The sequence below is a fragment of the Dermochelys coriacea genome, chromosome 7 (assembly GCF_009764565.3).
Source record: "Dermochelys coriacea isolate rDerCor1 chromosome 7, rDerCor1.pri.v4, whole genome shotgun sequence".
Classification (NCBI taxonomy): Eukaryota; Metazoa; Chordata; order Testudines; family Dermochelyidae; genus Dermochelys; species Dermochelys coriacea.
Window position 1 is genome coordinate 121,979,094 of NC_050074.1, and position 20,439 is coordinate 121,999,532.

Sequence of the window (20,439 nt, forward strand, 5' to 3'; positions counted from 1 at the left end):
CCTGATTTATCTTTATGTGGGGCCTGTGGCGTGTAACTTGCTGAAGGGGCCACTCTGGAGTAGCCTTGCCCTGAGTCTTTAGAGAATAAGTTCAGTATAGAGCATGTTTCCTGAAGCAAGGGCTGCCCTTTTTACTGCACTGTGTCTACAAGCATCTGTTACTTTGTCAGGCAGGAAGCTCGCTCATGTTGGTCCTATAAGGGAATAATTTATTTGCCTTCCTAGTGATAGAAGGAGATAAAAGAGTATACGATAATGCATGGTCCACTGAACGCACAAGTATCACTGGGCTAGTGATAATGCTGCAAGCACAGAATGGTACGAGGATTAATGTGCAGTGTGAGGAGTATGTCAGCAAGGTTGTGTGCAAGTGAAAGGAATCCGCTCACAGGGATTCAGTTGTAGGATCAGGACTTGTGTTTGTAATTTTGCGGTGGTTCCAAGAAATGTTCGTTCTCCAGCGTCAGTACAGTTTCATCTCCCCAACCTCAGGACTATGCTTGGTACAGTAACTTGTGTGAACTTCAGAATTGTTTTCTAGGACAAGTCCACTGGTTTTCCTCAGAATAGGTTCTAAAGTGAGACCCTGAATAATAACTATTAAAACAGCACTCTGGTGACCAGAGCAGATGACTAGAAGCTGGGACACCTGGCTTCTGTTCCCCACTCCTTCATTTGCTTACTGTTACCTTGGGACAGGTCACCGTAACTGTTGTGCCTTGGCTGTGCTTCTGTGAGATGGGGCTAATGATACTGCCCAATCTTTGCAAAGAGCTTTGATACGTTGTGACTAAAACATCAGTGTTAATGTTACTGTTCTAACGGATTCCTTTTACTATGGAAAAACTAGATACAGGGCCAATTTCTCTGCTGGCTCAAGTCTAGTGAAGTCCATGGAGTTATTTCAGCAGAGAATTCAGCCCAGTGTTTTTTAAAGATTGTACAGTGGTGGCCTTTGAAAACTTGCTAATTTATATTGGCAACAAACTGCTAAGGTTACCTCAGTAATCTCCAGTGGTCCCTTATACTTTTCTATACTCACTCTTAGAAATACTTTGATCACTGCAAATAATGGAACTTTCTAACAGCAATTACTAATTAACTATCTAGGACAGTTGGCAGCTTCAGAAAGCTTTTGCTTAGCACAACTTACACAGCTAAATAAAATTAACTTTTTAAACTTTTTTCCCCCATAGGCTCTCCAAATCTAAGAACTAGGCCTCCACCTCGGAGAGAATCCAGTCTGGTTTGTGTTTTTTTTTTTTTTATTCTTAACTATTGCGACGGTCATCTAGACACAAAGCTTTAGAGGAACCCCCTCTCCCCCCACACAGGGCTTCTGAAGAGGTGTTTTTTTTTTTAAACACACAGCATATAATAGAGAATAAAATACGCATTCTGGAATTTGCTCAACATTAGTTGGGGACATTTTTCTGAGTCAATGCATGTTTTGAAAAAATCTTGCTTCACATATAAGCGCTATTCTTGGTTGTGATTTTTTTTTCTGTCTTTTATTTTTAAATATTAAAGACAGCTATCACTTAAAATAACTCCACTTAGGGAGGTGTGAAACTGGACGGGGTGGGAGAAGCCTTGTTTATGAAAAATGTCATGATCTCTGTTTTTGTTTTGGGGCAATTTTGCACCCAGGAACAACTTTTTAATATAAATTCAGTCATATTGGGCTTTGCGTGGGAACATTTTTCCATGGGAAAAGTTACCATGGAAAAATGTTCATTTGGAATAAAACCGCCCTTTCAGTGTTTTATATACAAAGTTGAACGCCCAACTTTGTGTGGTGCTTTGCTCCCATAACTCCTACTGGGACCAATTGGACCATTAATTATTAAACATTAATAAGTATAATAGGATTAACCTTTGAAGGGATGATACTTGAACTATATAATGGTAATTGTAACTGTGCTCACATACTACAGTGGTGGGGCCATGTAGTTCAATTGGGAACAAAGTTTTTAAGGAACAGCCATCACATTTTTCACTAGCCAACTACATCTTCCTGGGATTGTGGCATATTTCAGAACCATGCACAGAATATTGACTGCATTGTGTAAACTTGCCCTGTTTGAATCCTTTCTTTTAAAAAAGGGCATAAGTACCAACACTGAACGGCTCCAAATACAAGAGCATAAGTAGTATTTATAGATTTATTTATTTTTTTCCCCCATGGCTGTGATTTAGATAGGTACCTTACTAGAGAATGGCTTGTCCTCTTACACCAGTGAAGTGGACTTTTAGCAAGCTACCAGGACAGGCATTTTCCAGTGGAACAAAATAACTGAATTGTTATGTTCCTCTTTTTTTTTTTTGTTCATCTTTATGCCCTGAGATGAGCTTGCATGAAGGACCCTATGTTCAGACCCTAATAAGAGCACCCAGCTAGGGTTCAGGTACAAAGCACCCGAGTCTCAAGAACTATTCTTTTGAAAAATGTGCACATTTGAGAGCTGTTATGAGATTTCTACCAACTCAGAATGAAATCTCATGAGACTTCGGACATATCAAAACTAGAATATAGGTCCCCCTTTTTTTTCCCCATCCTATCATGAACAAAAAATTGTAGAAAGCAATCTCAGATTGGAACATTTTGAATCTAATTGGCCTAAATGTAAAAGGGGTTTGGATGCAAAGTTTTGGACCATCTTTAGTTGCTATGTCATACCAGTATAACGTCCCTCATGATTGAGGACCGATAATAAACCCTTGATTCTCTGAGCTTTTCCCCCCCACAGAGGGGGTGGTGGCCTGAGAGTTACTGAAATGCTTAGTCTTCCTGCAACCCATAGTCTTGACTCTTCCCTTTTTATAATTCCAAAGTAGATAAATTGAGTTCTGGGGAGGAGTAAAACCTTAATGTCCTGTCCACTGCACCGGGACGCTAAAGCGCCCACAGCTCTTTCAAAAGAGTAAGGACTTTCCCAATTACCTTTTAGCCAAAATTGTCCCTTCCACTTTTCCTGTAGTGAAGCGCAGCATGCCTATAGCAGCTAGAAACTGCTGCCCACCTCCGAGGTGGCTACATTTTAATGCTGCGACATCTGTTTAATTTTTAAGTCTGTTTGGTATCTTGTGGGAAGACAGGTGGTAGGGAAATGGGAATTATTAAAATTAGTTGTCCTGATGTCTGGACTTGCAGAACTGAGGACAGACATATGAAAAGCAGAACTGTCTCCTAAATATGAGGAAGACCTAGTAACCCCATTAGACAGAAGTTACATCAATCAAATACTTTTGTTTGTAGCGAAGTCTCTCCTGCTCGGAACAGGAGCAATGTGAATTTGGATTCACTATGTAATGTGCAGCATTCAGCTCTTCCAATTCTTTTATCCTATGTGTTGATCTCAAACTTCTCTTCCGAACATTTTATTAACTGAGAGCTCAGTATGGTTGTTATTTACGCTGTTTTCCTCCTGACTTTTGTTTCCTTTGCACTAATTATTTCAATTAGTTTTTATTTTGGCAGGAATGCTGTAATTAACTCCCTGTTAACAAAACACATGTGAAGCATCAAGTATGTTTGCTGTTTCCAATTAGCTCAGTTTAAATTCAAACCATTCTAAAATCTGAAGGCATGCTGTTATACTGCATCCTATGCTATATTTTAACGTGTACAGTGCTGAAATGCAGAATTGAAACATTGCTAGGCAAGGTTAATACGTGGGCCAAAATGCCTCCGGCAGTTATGTTAAAAGGATGCATGTTTTTTACTATGAGGGTGGTTTAGAAATCAATGGAGTAGTACGTTAAGGTACAGTATTTTGCTTCCTTTCTTCAGTTTCCTGGCTCAGAATCTTGCTGCAATTATCTCAGTTGTCATCTTAACTATCTGTCACAATTCAGACCTGTACGTGTAAGTCACATTTTTAATGCTAGGAGCAGATTTTGTCTTTAAAGAACCAAAGATCCCTTCAGGTTTTTTCCATCAGGACTCTTTTTTGTGCTTATTTAATAACGAGTCATGTCATTCCATAAAGTGTTAAGCTAATCATGGATGCTGCAGATATATAGATGCTTAGAGGAACGGAATCTTTCCCAGTTTCTCTTTTTTTTAAGTCTGAAATATGAGAGGAACCTAGTAAAATTGCCTATGGTTTTAGGGTTGGTTAATGATGACATGGAGGTTTGAACAAAATTGCTTGTTCTCCGTTACATAAAGAAATAGAGAGCTAGGGCCCCCTTCCTGACATCCATCCAACTGCCATTGCCATTTTAGCTGAGTAAATCCATAAATTGTGATCCAGTTCAGTCAAGGGATACTTGTGGGAGGTGCTCAGGTTTTATGGTGAAAGACAGATGTGTATGTTTGTTTGTTTGTTTTCCTTTTTAATTCCAATTAATAAATAGCAATTATCAGCTTTTAGATTTTTACGTGCAGCTCTAGTTAATCTGGATCACTTAAACTTCTTGATATCTGGGAAACAGGTTCCATCTTGGGCCTGTTGTTGCACAAAATTTTCCATATGTATTTCCTCTGAAGCCATAGGTGGGTGAGGTATATATCTTATTGGACCAACTTCTGTTGGTGAGAAAGAAGCTTCTGAGCTTACACAGAGCTCTTCTTTGGGAGAAAGAGCTCAAGAAAACCTCTGTGTGTAAGGTCGGAAGCTTGTCTGTCTGTCTGTCTCAAACAGAAGTCAGTCCAATAAGAGATTATCTCACCCGCCTTGTCACTTTAATATCCTGGGACCAACACAAGTACAATACTGCAAACCTTTTGTTATAGAAAGCCTGGTGCTTATCGCTAGGAGGTAAATTAGGAGTAAGGAATGCCACTTGTTCAGCAGCACTGAAAAATGGCAATAACTGTCCATGCTGACACATGCAGACTTATTGCTAGTTGCTCTCTAAACAAGACTTTCCTTTGTTGCCACAGGGCTTCCAGTTGCCTAAACCACCTGAGCCTCCATCAGTGGAAGTGGAATATTACACTATTGCAGAATTCCAGTCTTGTATTTCTGATGGAATAAGCTTTCGTGGAGGACAAAAGGCAGAGGTGAGCCTAAACAGTGCAACCATACAAAATAATAATGCTTTGCAATGGTAGAGCATTGTACAAAGTTAGATGATGGCTTGAAAGAAAAAAAAAATCCAACCCGTTAACTCTCCCAACTAATGGCAGTGTTCATCATCATCATCCTCTAGGTTATTGATAAGAACTCTGGTGGCTGGTGGTATGTACAGATTGGAGAGAAAGAAGGGTGGGCTCCAGCATCTTACATTGATAAAAGGAAGAAGCCCAATTTAAACAGAAGAACCAGTACTCTAACCCGACCCAAGGTCCCTCCCCCAGCACCTCCCAGTAAACCAAAAGACACGGAAGAAGGAACTGCTCCTGGGACTGTTTCATCAGGAGAAGCCCAGGACTCCCCACAAAAGCTCAGATATGAAGAACCAGAGTATGATGTGCCTGCCTTTGGCTTTGATGCAGAGTCTGAGGTGAATGAAAGCCATGGAGATGATAGTTCCTTGGAAAAACGTCTGTTTCAGCCACTCAAGCCGTCCCCTGTCTCATCCCTGCAGAGGGCAAAGTTCAGAGTTGGCGAGTCTTCAGAGGACGTTGCTCGTGAAGAAGAGATCATCTATGAAAATGAGGGATTCAGACCATATGTGGAGGACATTTCGTCATGTAAAGAATCTAGCGGAGATTCGGATTCCCAAAAAAGCTCCTCTCTCTCTCTAATCCGAAGAAACTCTCCATGCTCCAGTTCTCCCAAATCATCGCTCCTGAAGCTCAAATCTGACAAAAGCATTCAGCCCGATCTTGGAAAATGTCACTACTCCAGGAGTGACGAGATAAAACCCAGATCAGCCTCAGATGTTGGCTTACGTAGCATGCCAAGAACAAGTGCGAAGAAGGAGCCTGGACAGAGCCCCTCAACCAAAGCAAAGCCAATGGTTAGACCTAAACCCTTCCTCAATAAGGCAGATTCTCAGAGCCAAGAAAAAATGGATATCAGCACTTTAAGGCGTCAGTTGAGGCCAACTGGGCAGCTCAGAGGTGGACTTCAAGGTTCGAGAAGTGAAGAGTCTGAAAGCCCTCCACAAATAGTTCCTGAGATCCAAGGCGACTCCCTTAGAAGAAGCTCCACAGATCTCATTACATCTCCTTCCCATGCCATTTTCTGCTCTAACCATTCAGCCAAGACAGAGCAAGAGAATGAGACAAAATGTTTGTATGTAACCACTGACTCTTACCAAAAGGTTCAGGATTCTGAACTCTGCTTCCCAGCAGGAGTGGAAGTGGAAGTGTTGGAAAAGCAAGCCAGCGGATGGTGGTACATGAAGTATGGAGATATGGAAGGGTGGGCTCCTTCCCACTACCTGGTACTTGCCGATAACCAACGACGAGAAGCCTCAGAGACCGACATCTCGCTGGCCAGGAACAGAAGAAATGAAAGCAAGTCAAATAGTTTGGAGAAAATAGAGAAAAGAGTTCAGGCTTTGAACACCATCAACCAGAGCAAAAGAGCAATGCCCCCCATTCCAAGCAAACCTCCTGGTGGCTTTTCCAAAACTTCAGGGGCTGTGAAAATGAGGAATGGAGTGAGACAGTTAGCAGTGAGGCCACAGTCTGTGTTCGTTTCCCCGCCCCCAAAGGATAATAACCTGTCATGCTCCCTGCGCAGGAACGAATCCTTAACTACTACAGACCACCTAAGGGCTGTCCGCCGGAATTCCTCTTTCAGCAGTGCGCGATCACAGCCCGGTGACTTGAAGACAAAGCAGGCTGATCAATCAGGCATAGAGGGATTGGAGACAACCTGCAATCTATCCACTCAGCACAATGGAATCCCGGTGTCCACTGTCCGGCCAAAGCCCCTTGAAAAATCCCAGTTCATTCACAACAACCTCAAGGATATCTATGTTTCCATTGCAGACTATGAGGGGGATGAGGAGACGGCAGGGTTTCAGGAAGGTGTCTGCATGGAGGTCCTGGAAAGAAACCCAAATGGTTGGTGGTACTGTCAGATCATGGATGGTGGGAAACCATTTAAAGGCTGGGTGCCCTCAAATTATTTGGAGAAAAAAAATTAATGTTGCAATATCTTTAAATTCCCTAATTTATACTGTTCCTGCTGTGTACATCTGGAAAAAATGCTACACCCACAAAATTTTTTTCCCGTGCTCTAGTTTGTGCAAAGGGACTGACTGATTAAGCTATGCTGTGTTTGCAGAGCTTTATGGGGTTAACATGGCCTGAAGGAAATTTAAGCAAAGAAAAAGAAGATACCGCATAGTCAAATTTTTGGGAAGCTGTTGTTAATCTGTGTGTAACAGGGTATGATATCCCATCTTTCCTGTTGTTAATGGTAGGAAACCAAATGTGTGCCTTTGCGAGAGATACAAACTGATGCATCCACTTGAGGAAATCTTTGGGGGGAGTTTAGTGCCAAATTTAAACATTTTAGAATCTCTGCTTCCTCTCATCTCCACATGGAATATCCAGAAGTTTTGAATGTGTTTTCACAACTTTTAACTGTGCAAAGTGAGTTGGAATTTGATTCTAAAATACAGAGGAGAACCCCAGCTCCTTCTAGAAGCTCAGATTTTTCACTCTTAACAGTCAGTTTCAGCGTTGGAGCCTTTTCATCGTGGAGAGATTTGGTCTCTGACTTCAACCGCGGTTTGTCATTATTACTAAACCTCAGAAATGACATTCAGCAGGCGCTGGGGTTTGGTTTGTTTTGTTTTTTTTGCTGCCTTTTGTTCTCTCTCTGGGATCTTGATCTGAGACTCCAGGTGTTCTTATGGCCTGTAGGGCTACCAGGTGCTTGCAAACACACCACAAAAACAAACCTATGGACACAATTTTGTGAACAATGATTACTTTAAATACTCCTTGTTTAGTTCAGTATGGTGACTCCTGCCAGGAGATCCAGGTTGATTCTCTTTCCTGAGCTGGGTTTTTCCAAATTGTCACAATTTTTAAATATTCAAAATACCCTTGAGGCCTCAAAGAAGAAAAGCAATCAAATGTGTTACTCCTGTTTTCACTGTCCGATACAAATTGGAGCGCATTCACAGGACCCACAAAGCTGTAAGTTAGAAACAGCCATAACCTGTTGCAGCATCAGTGTTTACAAAGGGAGCGGTGGAGAAGCCATTGAATTCAGTCTGCACAATTTTAATTTGTATATTTTGGGGGAGTTGTTTTTGTTTTTTTTTCCTGTGCATTCTGGGTATTTTTTTTAATTGTGGATTGGTTTACCAAAAAAGCCTTTTTTTCCTTCCTTTTAAGTGAAAACTAAAGTAGGAGTCAATTTTGTGATTGGATTCCCACTTGAATCCAAAAAGTACATTTGTACTGCAAAGAACACATGGGATTTTCAAGCTCAAAGAGAGATCTAATAACAAAGCAATTAGGGCTACAATGTGACTAACCAAAAAACTGCCTCTCCCCCTCTTTCTCCCCTCCCACTTTTCCTTCATGTTATTTATAACTTTAATGCTTTAAAACGTGACACATGGGTGGTGGGGCGGGGAATATACAACCCTTTGGAAAGGGCATGGATTACAGACATGTTCCTGAGGTAGCCAGCTATTGTACTGTAAGCATCAGCCACTATAAATCCATACTGTACTTGAGAAAGTCTTGCTTTTAGCAGTTTAATGGGCTCATTAACCATTGAAGTGAAGATCAATATCCAGTTTCTTTAAATAAGAGGCAGCATTTTTGTGTCCTGTTTTTAAAGGGGAAAAGTCAATTATTTCACTGCTGGTGTATTACACACAATGATACATGCCCTTTTATTTTCCAGCCAAACTTCATGCCAATTATCATTTGGCATTGGGAAGATAAAGGGTCTGATGATTTAGTTAGCTGGAACCCAACCTGATGTGGGGCCTAAAATAGTACAGTATTGAGTGTGTTATAGGGAGTGTTTTCTCTGCCAAAAAAAAAAAAAAATACACAATTTAAAAGTTGTTCTCGTCTTTATTTTTTTGTGATTTGGGGTTTTTAATTAATCACTATGAAAACTTAGAGGGAAAGATGCCTACGGTTGACATGACTGATGCCCATTTGCTAGCTGGAAAACCATTACGTCGCAATCAAAGGCTGTGAATGGAGTTCTGTTGAAACAGTTATGTCCACGAGTAATGGTGGGGGAGGGTGTTCTACTCAGATCCAACGTAAGTTGTGACGGGGAGGTGTATCTACACTACAGCCCATATCAAAATGTGTAGAGTCCTCTCTCTACCTTATGTTTTACTATATATATGTATATACCCAGTTAACCACATCTTACTGGATGTCTGTCTGAGGCGCTGCAATCCCATCTCTCATGCTTCTGTCCATTTTTAGTTGTACTAATATGGTAGCAGTCATTAAAGACTGCTGGAGCTGTTGTGAGATTATAATAGAAGTATTCTATTCTTCTGCTGGACAGTATTAAATAGAGCAATACATAGTTATCTGCTAGATTGCAGTACTAACAGTAGTGACTTAGTGACTTGTGTAATGTTGTTTTGATTTACTTTAACAATAATGATGCGGAAGTGGTTCATTATTTTGAATTAATGCACTTTAACAATAAAAAATCCAAAATGGAAGTCAACACAGCAAACTAAGTGCATTATTTAAAGGTGCAGTATATAATTGTTCATTTTTTTAAAAACATGTATTTATTAAAATTAATTTATAATTATTTAAAAATATGCTAAAGTTTTGTTTTGACAGCACTTTCATGCTGTCATCTCCTGAGGAGACAAAAAAACACAGCTCCCAATATTTCTGCATTGGGCCACTGAACTCTCAAAATACAGAACAGCATGACTTGAGTTCTTGCCAAGAGAAAGAGACACATTTCTGATTAGAGAGCAATTTGGGACTATTCAGATTGTATCCAACAAAGGAAAGGCCACAGATGCAAAGAATCTCTGAGTGGGAGGAGACCTCTGGTGGGGCCATTGGAGCCTGCACTGGGACTAGATTGATTTCATTAACTCTAATTTTCCCCTTTCTACGTGGGTGGCAGGATAGCTTTGAAGACCTTGTCGAGCCTGGGCCCTGAATGAGGTTGTGGAATTAGAGGTGATCAAACCCCACTGTGACCTGGTGGTACTTACAGGCTCAGGCCATTGGAATCGGGGCCATTGTTAAACTTTGTAACTAAAGTCATTGTGTCGCATTCCACCCTATCTGCCAGTACACTAAATACTTCCCACTGCACCTTAAACCAGAGATGCTTGTTCTGTCCTAATTGAGGGACTTGGTTTGGTCTTTGTGTACATTGTGCCCAGCCAGTTATCAACAGCACAGTTGGCTGTGGTGTAGAATCTTTGATATCAACAAGGTACAAAAAAAATCAGTACCTGCAAATGCAGATGTCTTGCACGGGTTTTCTCAAGCATCAGTTCTGCTCAACAACTACTAATGATGATTACTCCTGTGAAGCTTCTTTCAGATTTTATAGGAGAAGGCAGAGCTGAGCAGTTCAGATTCTGTGTAACACAGCCCCCACCCCATTTAAAAACTACACACGTACGCCCAACAGAATGGAAAGTGACAAATGCACTTGAATCTAAATGAGAGAGTTTGTGGATCGGAAGTGAATCTGAGCCACATAAATGTCAGATCCAGATTACCCGCTATTCTGGAATGATCAGATCTAGGCTTCACTTGAATTCAATGGTTGTGTCATAATTTTCAGGTTAAAAGGATGTTTTACAAAAGCAACACCATTAGTCTAAGTACTGTTGTCACCAAACTTCCCTCCCCCAATTTCAGAACACTGGACCTGAAAGAAATTAGAGAAAGATGTGTCGAGTTATATATTTGATGACGGCACTTTTTGTGTAGTCAGATTCACTGTTTCCCTGTGTAGCCAGCTATTTTCCCCTCGTGGTTAAGATTTTTCATAAAGTGACAGAGGAAGGAAGCTCTGCTCCCCGCCCCCCCCCCCCCAAAAAAAGGAAAACTTGATTGATTGTAAAACAAAAACTGCCAGGGTGACTTGAGGAAGATGAAGGAAGAGTTCATGGCCCTTTAATTTTTTTTTTTACTGAATTTACCAAAACTGACACTGTGACATTGAACAATTTTTAAATGTATATGTGAACCTCACTTTATAACCGCAAATACATAATTCCCTAGTGGTGTTTAAAAAAAACAAACAAACCTTGAAGCAAGTTTAAAAAAAAAAAATCTGGAGAGCTTCTGAAGTATTTTGTGGAGTCAGAGTGCCCTCTTGTGGTAGGAGCAGATGAGTGCTGCCATTCTATTGGGCTAAATGATTGCTTTGATCATGCAGCCATGCTTTCCAAAAAGTAATATGTGGAAATTGAACCCCCAAAAGTCCAAAATGCAGTTCAATTGTACCAAATTTACAAATGTGAAATGTTTTGTCTTGCTGTATACTGCAACTTTAATAATAATGAGCACTTCTGAGTTCGTTATTGAGGTTTATATAATGCCTGAAAAGCTTTCTTAATCCCCAAAAGAATTTTTCCAAATTAACTTTTTAAAAAAAAATTTAGCCTTAGCCACTTAAAGGCAGTTCCTATTAATTGGCTTAACCTTTATGCCTTGCAAAATGTGCATTTAATATAAATATATCTGACTGATTGATTTTGTTTGTAAAACCCAATCTCAATGCAAAAGACATTAAATATAAACTACCTGGTATTTTAACTGATACTTATTCATATGTATTGATTGCAAGTCGTCTTTTTTTTAAAAAAAAAAAAAAAAAAGTACCATAGTTTGAATTTTAGCAAGAATTGGATAACTAAAGGCCGAACTTTGCTCATAGTTGAACTGGTGTAAATGGAATTGCTCCATATTTACACTGGTATAACTAAAATCAGAATTTGGGCCTCAAATGATTCCTTCTATAGCAATGCTATAGTTCTTGACGAAGGCATTATATAATTTGTTTTAATCACTTTCAGATCTTAGTGCAGCATATGTTATTGTAATATATATTCATTGCTTTCCTCAGTTAAAAAGAAAAAAGTTACTGCTTTTATCATTTAGGAGAAACACAAGGGAATTTGGTAAAGCATTCATTATTTTCATGTTACTAGTATTAACAGAGTAGAATGTATACTGTTTAATTTTAGGCCTTTTTAGGCAGCTTTTTAATAATTTGTATTTTGCTGTGTTGTATCTTACTAATGTTTTTATTACATTTTCCCCCCAAATACTCTGCATTCTCAAGAAAAAAAATCCAATGAGTGGATAAGTGCAATATTCACAGAATAAACAGGCCCCTCATCCAGGACTTGGAGTGGAGCGCACAGTGTGAAACATCTGTAATTTTAAGTCATGCACTCTTAAGAAAACTTTGGAAGAATCGGAAAGGTGGGGGGTCAGTTGGAAGGAAATACAACTCGGGTACATATGGATTGTTGACTGTTGGGTTTTTTATAGAATGACTGTTTCATAAGCAAAACACCTTTCAGCAAAAATGCAGGGATTATACGTGCATGTTGCAAGAGCCATGGATGGAATATGCAAGAGTGCCCTTAATTAGGCATGATACCTGTATTACCCTTTAAACACATCCTTGTATCATATATGCCTGATCTTTCTCTTTTTCCAGTAATTTTTTTTTCAGCAAATTCCCCATGCTAAACTTCAGAATTTATGGTAATTTGGAAAGGGATAAAATTTTTCATGGTTTAGGCCTAGGTTCCAATAGTCTCCTGTCCTTTGGGTTTATTAATAGGGCTGTGTGACTTGCAAAAATTTCTTCTCCCTTCCTGTGAAATTCCACAGTGGGATTGTTGCATTGAAACAGGAAAGTTCACATTTTGATTTCCTATTCTGATGTGCAAAAATAAAATCCGTTTGGACAAATTAATTTTTGGATCTGAAATTTTGACACGCTTTGTTTTTGAAATTTCCAATTCAAGTTTTCAATCTGGGGGACTATTTTGAGTGGCAAATGAACTCATTTTCACCCAAAATAGCTCTAGTTTCAGATAAACTGCAAAATCTTTTATCTTTGCAAAACTGGATTATTTTCACTAAATTCAAATGAAATGCGAAAACCAGAGCTTGAGGCTCTCAGACTTCAGTGAACATATTTCATGTTGTCCAGGTTAATACGCTTGGGGGAATTGCACTGCAGCTTAGTCTCTCCCTCCCCCCGTTCACTGTTGCCCTGCTATTACTTACGCTCTTCTCAGAAGCTTGTCATGTTGTAGGCGAGTCCTTTGCATTTAAACCACAAAATTTAGCTCAGCTGACCAACTCCTTCCAGAATCCTGTAGGTATCTTCTTTCAGGACAAGAACTAAGAGCTTAACTGAGTAACCTCATTTCAGTTTATGGGGAGAGCTCTTGATTTTCCTCTCACACTTTCCGTACATCAAGAGTAACTCCCATGCAGTTACCCTAAAATAAAACCAGTCTAACTAAGAGAGTCAGGCCCTGAGGATGAAGACTTAATGCAACTCAGCTGTTTTACTTTTTTGGTGGGAATATCTTCCCCAGAACTTCAAAGCAAAATTAAGACTCTGATTCAAAAGAAGTGCTAACAAGATGACATACAATGATCCCCTTCACAGGTGGTTGTAGTTAACACTTTAAGATGGACTGAAGTTCTGCTGCTAGTGGCTGGTGTCCTGCGAACCACCTTTCCCCTTAGAAATCCAGGCGACTGACTGACTGCTGGAGAAGGGGGTGCTGTATATAACTTTAGCATTTAATAGGTACGGATTGGTTGACCTGAGAACAAACGTGTGTCTGTGTAAATTATTTTACATTTTTGTTTTAGGTTTTTGGTGGCAGCAGAGAGAGAAACAAGGCAGATGTTTGGAGAGCTTTGTCTTTTAAATGTTTCATGGCCCTAGCGTCCATGTCGCAGTACCTGTGTTTTGTCTTTGTTGTCCATCTATACATCTCAGTATTTGTTTTAATTATAATCTCCGGATCAAGTACTGTACACTGGGCCTGATCATGAGTTCACTGGAGCTCACGGGAGTCTTTTCATTGACTTCAGAAGGCTTGGGATCAGGCCTACAGGTTGCTGTTTTTCCACCTCCTCAGACCCGACTTGTAACCAAATGCCAAGACTTCTGTAGAAACAGGCGTCCATAATTGCTACAAAGTTAGATCCCTCACTTTTTTTTGGAGGGCCTTATGTAAATTGTGTGTGTGTGTGTGTATGCATGTGTGTTGCAGTTGGGAAATCGTTTTCACTAATATCCTCGCTATAGGAGCCCAAGTTCTGCTGTTTTCTGGAGGAAAACTCCTGTTTGAAATAAAAAGCCTGCCCATTGGGTATTTTCCCATAGGGACTGTTGGGTCAGGCTGAACATGGGCATAGGCAGAATAAATTGGTCTCTTCCATTTTAGATTCACAGGGCTGGGCTGGTCCCACACAGGGTGTTCGTAGTTTGTTCTTGCATTCAGGTAGCTTTAATTCTAGTTGGAGAGTGCAATTTAAATAAACGGTTTTAAAGCTTCACACTGGCGTTTTACAGACCTGTCCTTTTGCAGCATAAGCCACTGCTGTCCTGTGTTGAGTCTCCTGTTTGTTACTGAATCAAATCAAGGGTTGATGGGGGGGTTGGGGTGGGGAGAGAATAAGAAGAATAATTTGGTAAGAGACAATAGAGGTAACTGGACAATGGTAGTGGCGGGAAAAAGGGAGGTGAAAAATAAAGATAAAATTTGAACCAGGGATGTTTCTTCTTAAGGCCATAAATTATTGGGTTTGACACTGCAGGTGCTTTCACTTTGTATTTTTTTTTAAATCTATCACTGCTCTGGGTTATACAGTATGATTTATTATTGTCCAATGTTCAGTTTCACACAGCATGATAAAATATGACCTCTATCCTGAAGTTCATGATCCGCTGAGGTAAGACAAACGTGTTCTGCATTTGTTTTAATCAAGGAGCCTTGTGCATCTGGGAGATCTAGATAATGTTGAGGTTCATCAGAAGGTCAAAGCTGGCAAGACAGTCTATTCCCAGATCCATTGAGAGCAGCCTTTAACCCAGCAGTCCCTTTTCGTACTGTTGTGAAATAGACCTCTCTGCTAGTGATGCTGCTGGGAAATGTATGAGGTTTTTATACCTTGTACATTGTGATCTTGCCCTCCTGATACAGGAGGATTAGCTGGTTACAAAGGTAGCTGCTTCTCTTGTTCTCTTCTCCCCGTATAATTAGGGGTGTGGAAACCAGTTGGCATTTGGGAATCTTTCTGAAATCTCTAGAACTTGCGCTTCTAATATTTACTTTTAATTTTAGGTTCCCCCAGTTATTTCATCTGTAGCTGTAACCCCTTGACTTCTACAGATCAGTGTAATCTAAAAACTCCTAAGCACTTGGCAGCCTTCACTATGCAAACAGTTAAATTCTTATTTGAAAATTATTCTTGTGCTGTTTCTGCGGTCATCCAGGAAACGAACAGCAAGAACAAATACCCATGAGTCAGTTCAGAACTTGAACTTCAAATGTGCCAAATTATGTTGTAACATTCAAGTAGGGTCAATTTCTTCCACTCTAGAAGCAGCCATCTTCCTGAACCAAAAAACTCTAATTGTCTCATGAATACATCTTAATAGGGGCAGTTGAAAAAGGAGAATGAAAAACAATATATAAATACAAAGTGAATGATTGGTGGAACGATTGATTACCAATGTTTTTTCTTATTAAACGACAAATCCAGAAAAGGACCAAGTTACTAATTGTTTCCATTCTCTAGGCAATTTCTCAGTTTTATGAGGTACTGGATAAGCATGCTAAAAAGGGGGGGAAATTACTTGTGGTGAATTTGGGTGTAAGGAGTATTTTTGGAAGCAAGGTCTGTCTCTCACTGCACTTGCTTTTTTCTGTTCTGGGAATCTGAATTGAGAGTTACACGATCCCTGGATTGTGTACAGAGTAGCTGCAGTTTTGTTGGTTGTTTATTCTGACTTGATTATCCAAGTGGTCAGTCATTAATTTCTTGTCACTCATCAAAATGCTCTCTCCTTATTTTACAGTTGTTTAATTGCAAACAGCATCTGTTTGTTGCCATAGATGGCAGTGTTTTGAAGAGGATTAAACCTATAATCCTTCCATTCTCAGGACTTGAAATTTCGTTTCTAGCTAAATGAGTCTCACCAGCAATGTGATCGCCTACTTGTGTTGACTTTGAGAATTAGGCCAGAATTTTTTGACGTGGGTCCCTAAATCCATATTTAGATGTCTAAATAAGTGGGCTTGTTTTCAGAAGTACTAAGCAGCCAACATGCCCATTAAAATCAGTAGGAGCTGTGGGAGGTCAGTAGTTCTGAAAATCAGAACTCTAATTTTGGTGCCTAAGTGTCTTGATAAATCAGGGTCATAAAGCACATACTTAACTTTAAACATGGGAGTGCTCCGATCGACTTCAGTGTTGCCTAGGCAGGTGCTTAAGTTTGAGCGCTGACGTATCCTGTTCAGTCCAGATGTCCATGTAGCGTTAGGCATCCAAGTTTGAAAATGTGAGCAAGTCTAAAAGTCCAAACACAGTGTGGGGCTCAGTTGTAAACACCATGCTGTGGATTTTGTCAGTGGCTTACGTTCTGAATGTGACAATAATTATTGGAGACTGCAGTGTACGGATCTAGGTTTCCATTGACTGATGGGTGGGAATGTAATCATCTGCGAGAGAGAGGCTTTGAGAGTATGTTGGTGGCAAGAGAGAGAAATGTGTGGCTGGTCCTGGTGTGTGAGGTAGAACTGATTTATTTATTTTTTTGTATGTGGAAACAGTTTTGTTTGGAATTTTCTTGAAGCTGATGTGGTTTCTGTTGCAGTATAAATGAAAGAGAAGAATTGAGACTTTTAAAGAGAGGACGAAGGCGGGAGTTAATTCAGCTTGTTTTGGGAGAGGTGAAGTAAAGCGATGATGGTATTTACTGTTCATTCCCAAGGGAGGAAGAAGCCGTTCCTCAAGAAATAACGTTGGTCCAGATTCACTGCTGGTCTGTAGTAGCAGAGTTTCACCTGCTGGTGAATGCCTATTAAGTAGATATTTGATCTCTTAATGCCACATCTTGATCCTATGGAGTTGATGGGTATTTTGATATTGACGTTAGTGGAATCAGCAGTTGCCCCATAATGTTCTGTAGCAGGGGTGGAGCTTGACCTAGAAGTGGTCAGTGCAGTGTTTTCTTTTCTTTTCTTTTGATCGCTTGCTAGAGATGGAACTGTTTGTGCAGCAGACCTGCTTCTGCAATAGTGACTTGCCAGGTGGAAACCTTTTGCAACACTGTGTCCATTAAATTGATTTCCCAACTGGTAAATCAGTTGTGTGACTTATAGAAAATACCTCTGCCCCCGCTCCTCACCCCCCGACCCACAACACACACACACACAAAATCCTGTGATTAAATGTACTTCACAGGTGGTGTCACCATTTGCTAATGATGATTTTTGAAATGGTCACTGTGAAACACCCTCTCAGTCTCTCTGAATTGACAGAAAATTAAAAGCCTATTTGATCAGTCTTCAAGTCTGCCTTTTAAACACCTTGGTATAGAGCACTGAGTTCTGATCAGCAAAGACTAATTTGTTTTACCTGCAAAGAACAAGGACTGCATCCAAAGTGGAAAATTGACTTTTATTTTATTTATTTTTTATTTTTTTTTTGCCAAATAAATGTTTCTCTTCCCTCTGTGGTTTAGTGCCGGCCAGTCAGCGAGCATGCTTTATCCAGTGTGATATTCAAATGAGAAGTCATTTAGTTGATATGGGTCCGATTCTGAACATATGGCTCTCTGCCAGATAACTCCCACTGAAGCGCATAGTGATATTCTCATTGTTTTGCTCTGGCTGCGAGCAAGGTGGCAATATCCCCGCCTCTCATAAAACATGATGCTTGTATAGTCTATGCCCATCAGGTGGCCTTGATTTTTAGCCTTTATTCTTCCTGGCTCACCCTAACTGTCTGAGAGCTGGCTTCCTCGTCATTTCTTTACTGGATATGATACAAATCAGGCATATTAACTGTGATTGAAACTATGAGGTTCAAACATTTTTGCAGCTTAGGCTACAGGATTCAACCGTTCTTCAGGCATGCAGCTGGCCTGTGTGGGACTAAGAGGTGCAGTAGATGTAACATTTGCCTCCTTTCTTGTATCAGGTTTTTAATTGTTACAGTCACAAAACATCTTGCCAAGCTGTACTTGGCCAATTCCTATTGCAATTCTTTTTGGATAAGCAGTGTTCGTGTGTTCACTTTTCTAGCAGAGTGTCTTCAGGAACAGTCAAGTGAAAATGTTTTATTCATTTAACAATTAAAACTCTAGGTGCATTATCTATTAAATGAAGAATATATATAAGCCATATTATCTGTCAAAGATAGTCCAAAACATGCCAGGTGGCAACTATTGTGTATGTGAACACACATGCCAAAAATTTCAGACTGGTCTTGTCTACGGTTAGATTCCTAAGTCCATATTTATATGGATATCAGCTTGATCTTTCAGAGGTGCAGAGCAGCTTCAGCTCCCATTGAACATGAGTTGTAAGTACTCAGAACCTTTTGAAAATCAAGTTACTTCTATTTAAGAGCCTAAATATAGGGCCATCAGTCTGAAAACATTTGTTTTGGTCATGATAATCCTAAAATATGGCAGTCTGGCTTATGGACCCAGATTCCTCCAAGAAATGTCATAAATCGATATGATCATGTCCTGTTCCATGATAGTGCCATCTTTGGCATCTGTGTATTTGATTTTAGTGGAAAGCCCCAAGCCATGCAGCTCCATATTGTGTGTCTATCAAGAGTGTCCAGTCAGGGTTTGGAATAAATAATGCCTGATACTTCAGACGGAGACATTTGTTTATCTGGGCTAAATCTTCTGAATTGCCCAAAGGAGCCAAACTGTGCTCCTTTTCCAGACTTCTGCCTCCCTCATCTAGTAACCTGTGCTGTTAGGAGGGATGGCAGGATGCTGATGGAAGGGGAAAACTGCACACACAAGCTGTTGTCCAGCCCTTTCTCAGCTAAAGTTTGGAGTGATTTAGGCCATCTGCAGTGTTTAGAGCAGAATTAGGACTCGTGGAGAACATTGGCATGTCCTGTTGTACAAAGCTACAGACCCTTCCAAGGCTTTGCTTATATGGTCTTGACTGATGATTATCGTATGCGTGCACTGTTTCGTCTGAACAGCAGCCACCTCCACACCCGTGCATGATTAGCTGAGGCTTGTGAGGGACTTCCAAAGTTTTAGGGCTGTCTTTTCAGTTTTACTACAAGGTCTTGCAGTGTGAAACTACAATATTTAATGTCTCAGGCAGAGAGGGCTTGCTAAGTAGACTGTACTTGTGGTCATCTCCCAGTTCATTGATAGCTTGGACCAAAGGTGGTGCTAAATATCTTAATATTTGTTATATTTATGTTGTCTTTAAGTATTTTATCACAAAGATGCAGTGTCCTTTTTAAAGAAATCTAGCCCTTGGTTTTAGGACCTTGCAAAATCCCTGAGGAACTTTCAGGGGTCAGGGTTGTTGCTTATTAAAATTTGAGCAGGCTTTCTGTATTTTGAGGGCCAGTGGGGGAAAGGATGCTCTGTCTTCAAATGCTTGCAGATTGTAAGATTTGATTTTGTGATGATTTTTTTGTATTTTGTTTACATCTCCTCTTATATGCCCTAAGAACAAAAATAAAGTTTTTTTGACCATTTTGTGTCCCCGATGTGGTTTCTCCCCCTCCCCCCATTGCACTTTTGTTGTTACTGAACTCACTGTATTCATGAAAGTAAGGACAAATTCTGCTAATGCATTCCTGCAATGGCAAAACCTGGTCTATTTCCGACTTGAGTAGATAGTAGGTTGGCTTGCGATATTGACAGTCCCAGCAGTTTGATGTAAAGTAGCCACTATTCTTCCTTTTCCTCATCTTTAGACTGTCTCCTTCCTGACCCACTAGGGTGTAATGGAAATCTCACCTCACCTTTTGACCTCCAATAGTAGTTTCAAACACAAAAGCCTTTGAATGTGGAGCTAGGTACCAGATGGAAAATGTCTGATCTGCCTCACCAAAAAAGTGGAGCAGGGGCCAGTGAGCTAGCATCTATAAATGGGTGGAGCTGCCTCCTGGAAAACACGGGCAGCCTCTTCCACAGCTGGAGGCACTCTGCCCCCTTATTGATGTGAAATGGATGCCGGCCACTCAGTAGCTCAGACTGAGCCCCTGGAATGTACAAGGCCACTGGCTCAGCAAAAAGCAGCACTCGGGCAATTGATATAAGGGCTGAGCCTGCACGAACATAAAGCCACTGAGCACCATTACTTTTACTACAGAGGGCCCCATGTGCATAGTCCTTGTCTGTTTTTTAGTGCATTGACTGCTTCATCTGTTGGGCTGTGTAGAGGAGCGAAGGGTAGCCAGGCACCGCAAGCTCCCTCTGTTGGGGGTTCTCCGCTGCAGCGTTAGCTGAGCTACCAAAAAACCCTCCCTAATTTCCCATGCTGCTTCAGAGATGTGGAGGG

General features: G+C 40.4%; 1 protein-coding gene across 1 annotated transcript in view; it reads left to right on the top strand.

Moving 5' to 3' along the window:
- The window catches only part of SH3PXD2A (SH3 and PX domains 2A), a 406,607-nt gene extending 386,979 nt beyond the window's left edge, over nt 1-19,628 (top strand). The window contains 3 exon segments of the mRNA XM_038409643.2: nt 1,197-1,246; nt 4,892-5,011; nt 5,161-19,628. Coding sequence (XP_038265571.1) covers nt 1,197-1,246; nt 4,892-5,011; nt 5,161-7,053 — 2,063 coding nt within the window. The 3' untranslated portion in view covers nt 7,054-19,628.
- The last annotated feature ends 811 nt before the right edge of the window (nt 19,629-20,439 follow it).